At 41.1% G+C, this 8,589-nt stretch overlaps 1 protein-coding gene and 1 long non-coding RNA gene across 3 annotated transcripts in view; one reads left to right on the top strand and one right to left on the bottom strand.

Moving 5' to 3' along the window:
• Positions 1-8,589, bottom strand: part of LOC138023515 (uncharacterized) — a 43,919-nt gene that overhangs the window by 20,612 nt on the left and 14,718 nt on the right. For both annotated transcript variants that reach the window (XM_068870518.1, XM_068870517.1), the window contains exons 6-15: positions 8,304-8,459; positions 7,715-7,863; positions 6,354-6,409; positions 4,780-5,014; positions 4,208-4,472; positions 3,354-3,915; positions 2,777-3,123; positions 1,920-2,266; positions 607-789; positions 168-234 (exon numbers count right to left, since the gene is read on the bottom strand). In XM_068870518.1, coding sequence (XP_068726619.1) covers positions 168-234; positions 607-789; positions 1,920-2,266; positions 2,777-3,123; positions 3,354-3,915; positions 4,208-4,472; positions 4,780-5,014; positions 6,354-6,409; positions 7,715-7,863; positions 8,304-8,459 — 2,367 coding nt within the window. The remainder of the gene's footprint in view (positions 1-167; positions 235-606; positions 790-1,919; positions 2,267-2,776; positions 3,124-3,353; positions 3,916-4,207; positions 4,473-4,779; positions 5,015-6,353; positions 6,410-7,714; positions 7,864-8,303; positions 8,460-8,589) is intronic.
• LOC138023517 (uncharacterized) overlaps positions 3,481-8,589 on the top strand; it is a 38,096-nt gene continuing 32,987 nt past the window's right edge. Inside the window, exon 1 of the long non-coding RNA XR_011126703.1 lies at positions 3,481-3,603. This is a non-coding gene — a long non-coding RNA (uncharacterized lncRNA). The remainder of the gene's footprint in view (positions 3,604-8,589) is intronic.

Genomic DNA, 8,589 nt, shown 5'->3' with positions numbered 1-8,589 from the left:
TCCAAAACACAGTTGTTGTGAGGGGTTTAATGTGTTCACCCAAATACAACCAAATATTTTCCTGCGGCTATTGCAACCAGCCACATTTATTTGCGTCGAGATCGGCCGGCTACGTCCGAGCTTATCCACAAAATCTACTTTGCTTTTGTTCTCACAGACCGACGTACCTCGATCCTTCGTGGCGTTCCTTCGACGGCCAGTTTCTCGTCATTGAGAGTAGTAAAAAGTGACGAGCTGCAAAAATAAAAATAGAGTTATTAACCTGGCGGCATAAAGAGACATCGGTGCGAGGCCATTCAGTCCATAAAGAAACGCAGTTTACATTCGCTCAGTCCCAGGTCGCTTACCAGCTATAAGCGCTCACACGACAAGAGCATGAGACAGTTAACTGAGAGAGCATCTACTCTTCCTCGGGGGAACGGGGTGCTAATTCATCACAGGGATGCCCTCAGTATTGTGTTGTTTCAGCATCCTTTGAAACACCTTGGTTAAGAAACAGAATGTTGCCGGTACGGGGTTCTAAACATGTCCACAAACGCAATTCCTTTACAGACATTTGAGATTCACGTTATGCGCGAAATATCAGTTAAAAATAGTTTTACTTACGATACGTTGACAAATTGAACAGGGTCTTCAGGCACACCAATTTCAAACTTCAGTAGTTCCCCTTGAGAATAGGTAGCATTTCCCTTGGTCTGTGTTACAGTGTACAGGGTGGAGTTGACAAGAATACCAGACTCTGCATGGAAGGCACTCACTCCCATACGACCGGAAATGTCAACAACGGCGCTGAATAACACAAAATCAAGCGAACAAGTTAGTTTCTCTCTATAACTTTCTCGCAATATGATTTAAGGCTGCTGCCTAAGGAAATTTTCGGGGAGCCCTTCGGGCTTCCAACATTTAAAGTTAGTAGTCAAAGTCATTTTTTCAAGAGCCCAAAATTAATTAATTCCAGATGGGATCATATTTACAAGAAAGTGAGGATGAATCAGGACGCTCGTTCGGGCTACTCGTTCAGAAATTTGGTCGCCCACGCTCGCAAATAAGGCCCCCCAGGCGACCGGGCGACCGTTAGGCAGCAACCTTGTGATTGGTTTATTTCTCAAAATAAGCGTTCCTGCTTGGCTATTATACTGCGTGACAAAATGACGCGAGCATGACGCGTACAGCGTTGTGTAGACTCTCATCGACAACGGCAAATTAGCCAATCAGATTGCGAGATTACAAGCAATTGCGGTAAAAATTGTGGCTACAAATCCTGATTTATTTTATTGGAAGAGATTTTGGCGGTGTGGAAGCGACCGGTGACAAAGACATCATCTGACTATCGATTTGCGAGTTTTCTAGGATCAAAAATTCTGTTTCAGTATGTAATTGTGGGATATAACCGAGTAATTCTGATTATGTGATTCCAGTTGGTGTTAAGTAGCACTATACAAAAAAACTCTTAATGTTTGAGCGTGTAGATTAAGATCTAAGAGGCTATATTTCGTTTCGTTCACGATCCTTGAATTGAAGAATGACCCTTTCTTTACTCATTCACGCGCAAATGAGCAACCACCGAGTTGTAGTTGGATCAGAGCTATGGAACTTGGAACGTGTCAACTTAACAGCAAAATTGATTAAGTATTCTTTCTTAAAAAAAAGGATGCTACCGTGAAACGAACATGCCAGCCAACGCACGAACAAAAGGGAAGATAGCTGTTTACAAACATTGTTTTTGTTATTCAAATGTGTCAACCACAGAAACAAAAGACCCTTTGTTTCGACAGCCAATGAGGCTCTGGTTGGCACATTAATGACAGTTGGTGACGTCAACGATATTCTTCACCATTGTCTTTCCCTCACAAGTGGGCTGGCTAATAATGCAATTTTATGCTTTTCTTGGTGCACTCGTGTTATTAACTCATTCCTACCTTGGTTTAATGTGACCCCGAATGTCAAAGCTCATTTTTCCCCAAAACATGTTCCTAATGTCGAACTTTCCAGCGAGTTCCACAGATGCTACGGTAGTTCCTTTGGCGCTTAACTTGAGTGGAAGACCCAGGATTGTAGGAACAACGGTTTGAGCATCGAGAAACATCAGGCTCTTGCTGAAGGTCTTCTCTCCACCTTTAGCCATCATCAACAGAAAATCGATCACGTTCACTTTGTCGATTTCGTCATTTAACCAGCCGATGTCGTCAAAGCTGGCGAGTCTCAATTCATTGCCAAACATCTTCATGGAAATAGATCCAGAGGGATGATGTTTGCGATTATCCATCTATTGAGGAAGAAAGCAAGAAAAAAAAAGAAAGAAAGCAGTGAAAAGCTTAGATTCATAAAACGTAAATCACTTTTACATAAACAAAACAACCTGGCCACATCAGACTTTTAATTGTGTAAACAGAAAGCAGCCGTCCTAGAAATTGGAGGGGTACCGACGGCGCTCGTCTCTAAGATGTGCTCGGCACCCGAATCATTGGTACTGCGACACAGTTCTAAAGCATGAGATTAAAGGCCTTAAAGTACATCAGAAAAAAACTATATTTTCAAAACGAAAGTTGAGCTCTCGTTTTGAACCTGACTGATTATTAGTCTGACAAGTACATTACAATTTTGAAGATGTATGCGTTGCACCATAACTTTCGAATTTCTCCAATTCATTGTATTGATTTGCAAGATAAAGATGCATTTGCGAAAATGTACTTTTAGTTTGAATGATGAAGACAGTCGTTTAACTTGAAGTAAAGAGACATTTAATTCCATTGATATTTTATCAATAACATCTCACCGCTCTGTGAATTTGATTAAGGTTGTTCTGTACTCTGTTTATGTCCTCGTGGATCCCAAGGCTTCTTCGTCGGAGTCTTCGGTTGACGGTCCTCTCCACATTATCTCTTTCCTCATGAGGTTGGAGATTAAACATCTTCATAATGCGCTCATCAGGGAAGTAGCCTTCATCTCCGAAGAACTGTTCGATCAGGATTTCCACACCCTCGAAACGCGCAGCGGTTTCCAAGACATTGATAGATGCACCCAAGACATCGACCGTGAGATTGAGCATAGCGCTGCGAGGTACGAAACTTGTAGGATGGAAGATCAGGTGACTTTGGGCAGATCCACCGAACCTTAGACCCTCTAAAATTTGAAAACAAAAATGAATTAATGCTGAATAACGGAAATTGCGCGAACATTTAAACGCAGTGGTTCATTTCGCATGTCTACCTCTGGAGTCAGAGGTCAGCAGTGACTTTATAGATATGGGCTACTTAGATACCTTTGTTTCATTGTTGAGTGGGGGTCGTTACCGTCTATGTTTAAAATAGAAGTGGTTGTGTAAAGTTTGACAATTTATGGACGGCTCTTACCGTGATAGAATGATCCTTCCCAAGCACGCGAAAACCTTAGCCTATTAAGGTTAAACTCTCTAAGTTTCATTCCATTCAAAGCATCTTTCATTATCCGGGCCTGTGGCAGACCCTGCACAGGTTCGGTTGACTCCATTGCGTTCGTCATGTGCGACCACACGAAAGATCCAACCTGATTGTTGACTTCGTCCTTCAGGACATTAGCAACGCCTTTAAAGACATGAGCGCTGGGACACCTCATGAGAGCAAGGTAGGCCGCGATACGAATTTCAACATCTAAGTCGTGATTGCCATATATGTTCAGAAGCTGGTCAGTTATAAACCTGTCACAAGGCAGGCGTCGCAGAGCCTCTAAAGCGGCAATGCTCATGTTGACTGGTGCGTCTTGATTGAGGGCGCATTTGAGCAGGATATCTTCGGCACTTTCAGGGCGACCAGCGTTTCCAATGGCCTTCAGGGTCATTAAAATATTTTCAAACTCTTCCGAAGTTGAACCCTCGCATCTTTTCCCCAGTTGAGACAACAGGAAGCTTTCAGCCCTTGAAATTGGATCCTCTGGAGTCTAAGGATTGGAAAAATACTGGATGAGCGTTTTGGCATCAATGCAGTTCTGTCACAAAACCACGTGGTTTGTTATTCTTCACCACGTGCGTACTTTCGTACTTTCTTATGCTCCTTTTACTTAATCAGGGTCGGCGGGGGGGTTAGTGGTATACCAGTATACCAGTATTTAATCTGCAATATACCATATACCCAATTTAAAAAGCCCCTCTATACCGTATACCCAAAAACCCTGGCCGACCCTGCTTAATGCTCGCAATCTTTCTAAGTTTGAAAATTCATGATTCACTGACCTTTTTCTCACATTGGATAGGGCTGCTCTCGCAAACCTTGTGAATGAGTGTTCCAAGAGTCAGCATAGCAGTTCTCCCATTGTGCTCTGTGCACAGTCCTAAGACATGTGCTATAGTCTCCTTCGTTGGATTGGCAGCCATGGCCAGACCAGCAAGAAACATGTTACCCCGTTCGTGGCTAACTAACTTGCTCCTGATAGCGTCGCTCATGACTTTAGCACAACCACCTGTACCACAATGGGGAAGGGCATCGTAAAAATACTCCCTGAAAATAGAATTTTTGATAGAATAACGTAAGTGTTTTGTTTGGAGTGCTCTGGCACTGCTAAGAATGCCACACCATTTTGAGACCTAGTTTGTTATGGCACTTTAATCCTTTGAGGTCTTTTTTCGTCTCCTTTGATTCGTATCAGCTTAGAGTAACGTGCAATGAACTCATTGCATCCCACTATACAGATTCTAAAATCTGACATGCGCGCCAGATTATACTCCAGGGGGAGGATTTAAAGAAAGCATCCTTATTACCTATTTTTATACATGATAAGCACGTCATTTATAGATACGCTACTTACAGCATCTTTGGGTCCTCCTCTTGATGAACTTTTTGCCAGAGTTTTTCCATAGCTTCCGTGCTTAACTTACGGATGCTGAAAACAAGTTCTGAGAAGTGCTGAGCGGAGTCTGGCTTGGTATTTTTATGTGAATCTTTACTTAACCGGGTGACGAGGTAAAATGCATCTCTGATGCCGTCCTCATTAGACTGTGGCTGCTCATGCCCAAACTTCAGAGAAACAGGGCGAAGTCCCTCTGAGGACAAAAAACAAAAGGTTGAATTACTAACCCAGTGCCAATTTGCTCTGTTTCAAGACAAAAAAACTTTATGTCTCTGTTCCTTATGTTTGTGTGCTAGCTACTAGATATGAGATAAGACTCCAGTTGATGTTAATAAACGAGTTTAGAGCTTAAAAAACGTGTGCGCGTCGGGATAAAACCAAGCATATATATAAAAAAAACAATAGATTTCTAATGCAAATTCTTGCAGCTATTTACCATAACCAAAAAGACAATTATATGCTTGTTTTTTGGAGGACTGCATTGCGTTCGATGTTAGCCTGTGCGACTTGCGGTGATTGTGTGACAAAGGAGCCTCACATTACAAGCTGAATACAAAACAGCACGTGCTGGATCGGATAAGAGTATCAATTAGCTGGCGATATTAAAAAGGCAACCCAGCCAAGAAGCTTGGGGGAAGTCGCTGCGCAGACTTAACCGCACCACACTGGAGTGACCCGAGTTTATTGAAATGCATATAACAAGGCCCCAACCTCGAATCCAAAGGGAGGGAGGGAAATAATCGTAAACCACAATCATATGTTGATTGCTAACTTTGCTGAAAACAACAACATAAGTGACCTCTAAATAGTTTTCTTAAATGTATGTTTTTAAAGCCAGACAAATGTCTGCTGGCATAGCCAATCAAAAGAGCTGTACTACAAGCGAACTTAGTATTACGCCAATGCCGTGTATCGTACTAGCCTGCTAGCGACAACAATGTCGTGAATTTTGTTTGCTGACCTTGGCAACTAGACAGGACAATCTCACTATATTGAAAACAGAGCTGCCACGAAAGGGTTACAAAGAATAATAGCCTCACGATCCATTAACTACATTTTACTTGTGTGACAGTAAAATTGCCTTAAAAGCTAAGTTGAAGCAAATAGGCCATTTCCGAGTTCATGTCTGCCTCCTCTTCAAAGCGAGTCTACCGTAAGTGCAAAGTTTTTGCGATGGTAATTAGTTCTACCTTACATGTGAATGAAACTAATTTTCATAAGAAAAACTTCGCACTTAGACTCGCTTTGAAGAGGTGGCAGACAAGAACTCAGAAATGGCTTATTACTTAAAGCAAAAGAGGATGAAAAATCAAAATGCCCTCGGTTGACTTGTCCGAAGACCATTCCGAAAAGTATTTTTGTAGAGTTCTTCTGATGATGTAGTCTCTACAAAGAAATCCTTACTTTTCTCATATTATTTCGAGGCCTTGAAAGATATTTGTAAGGGAAAGTTCTTGCAAGAGGCCTATTCAAGATATAAAGCATCCAATCATAGGTTCTTTCTAGTTCATTGTAGACACTCAACAACATACCGATAGAGATTGATTCTGACTCTGATTCCTTGATGGACTGTAATTCCAAAACTTGCCTGAAGGGAAACAAAAATTATTAAATAACAACTTTATTAAAGTGTCAATGGATTTAGCACAAGAGCACTACTTGGGGACACTAACGAGATTAACTCAAATCAAATACTGGTTTTTGCGGAGAGGGGAAAACCTGAGTACCCGGAGAAAAACCTCTCCGTGCAGAGTAGAGAACTAACAAACTCAACCCACATATGACGCTGAGTCTGGGATTCGAACCCAGGCCATATGGGTGGGAGGCGAGTGCTTTCACCAGTGTGCCATCACTGCGCAATCACTGCGCCATCACTGCACCATCCCTGCTCCCCTTACTTGATGGTTTATTTGAATATTCAGAAAACTTAATGCCCTGTTAAGCTCAAAGCTGACTTACCCCAGTTGAAATGAGGATATCAAAGAAAAAAAGAAGGAAATCGATTGTTGTATACATGTAGAACACTTTCATAAATGGCAACCACCTTTAAATTCTTTTGTATTTATTTTAATTAGACATACTCATGCCCTTATCTTGAGACAAAACTATCCTTTTAATTCTCTCGTTGTCACGTTTTATGTACATTTCGTTGTTACTAGGCAAGCATAATTAGCACTATTTCCTACTAATAAATTCAACTTCTAACGCTTTGTACATTCATCAACTGAAGATGACAGAAGTTTCTGTAGAAACATGTCATAAACGTAAAAGTTTTGTCGTCTTATTTTAAGTTCTGACTTGCCTGCTAATATCAAGATCTTTGGAAACAAATATTCTTTTGAAATTTGCTTGTTGTAGCGAGGCCAGAAAAGGCTTATTAGCATGAAAACAAAATAATATTTTATTTAGCCGCCATTACAAAAGTGGTCCATGTGTTTAAAGAGAACACATTCACTTGGACATCGCTCAGTGTGCTCATCTGAAGTCATATTAGTGAATAATTTTCTCGAAAATATATCACTTATCTGTGGCTTGCCCTGATTCCAATAATTCATCAATGGATTCTTGGTCAATGAGAGAACAGATTCCGTGCCATCGTGAAGCTGATGGCCTTTTACCTGACACATATTTTCATCTTATTGAAAAATAAGAGGACGCTAATCAGCAGGATCTAGAAGAGCACCTGTTACAGCTCTAAGTCAGCCCTTATGAAGCCGCTAGGCAGGGGTGTCGAAACGTTTTTTAAAATCTTATTTTTGAAACTCAGTTTTAAACCATAGTAGCAAACCTGTCGAGAATACAAATTGCTACTACAAAGTATAGTAAAAAACCTTACATCGTACGATGCTCTGCATTGGGGTGCCCCTGCCTGCTTGTCAATAGTTTCTCTCACCTTGTGGTTGTCATGGCTCCTGATGCGTTTTTGTACCCTGCAGAGAAGGGCCTAAAGAGATGCTGCTCTTCACATATGACTTTCTGTGTGCGGGTTTTTGCAGTCAGATATAGTTTACATGTGCTATGGGAGCTAAGCAAGCTCAAAGGCTGTTGAGAAAACACAGATCACAGAAATATTTGTTGGTGTCTCTTAGTTTATTCTTGTCGTGACTGGCTGAATGAGAGTGCTTACACGCATGCTTAAGTGAAGCATATGCCGACTCAGATATGACTGGACTGGAAATATTTGCATTCTATAATTTTGAATTTTTTTAAAACAACACCCAAAAAGCAACAAAAAATCAGATCTTGAAAATCTGATTCAAGGAAAAAAACATTAAAGCTATACACATTTTTACTAGAAATTCAGAGTATACGAGAATTCCCTTGTATGGCGTGAAAATTACCCCCTTTGTGAAAACGCGAAACAAGGGAGTCAATTTTCGCGTGCTCTTTTTGTCTTGCACATCTCACTAGAATTAGAGAAAAAGCCGAAGACTGAACGATCACACACAAGCATTTTTGGACCCGCTCTATTTCCGTCTTACCTTCTCTTCGTACGAATGCACATGAATCCCAATGTCGGTCTGTGCACGGTCGCTACACTCTGTCAGATTCCGCGTCTTGTACATAACCTTGGGTCGTCCGCTAAGATGACGCGATTTAATTCCATACCGCACTTTACATTTGCCAACAACATCATCCTGTAAACAGAGAGAAGTGAGATGATTGGAATTTTTTGTTGAAGCTTTTTTGTAAAAATATAGAGTACTGTGAAAATTTTCCATAATTTGTTGAAAAGATAGACCTTGGAAACTCAGCCTACATAATTAT

This window comes from Montipora capricornis, chromosome 11, assembly GCF_036669925.1.
Source record: "Montipora capricornis isolate CH-2021 chromosome 11, ASM3666992v2, whole genome shotgun sequence".
Lineage (NCBI taxonomy): Eukaryota > Metazoa > Cnidaria > Anthozoa > Scleractinia > Acroporidae > Montipora > Montipora capricornis.
This window is presented reverse-complemented; position numbering and strand designations above follow the sequence as displayed.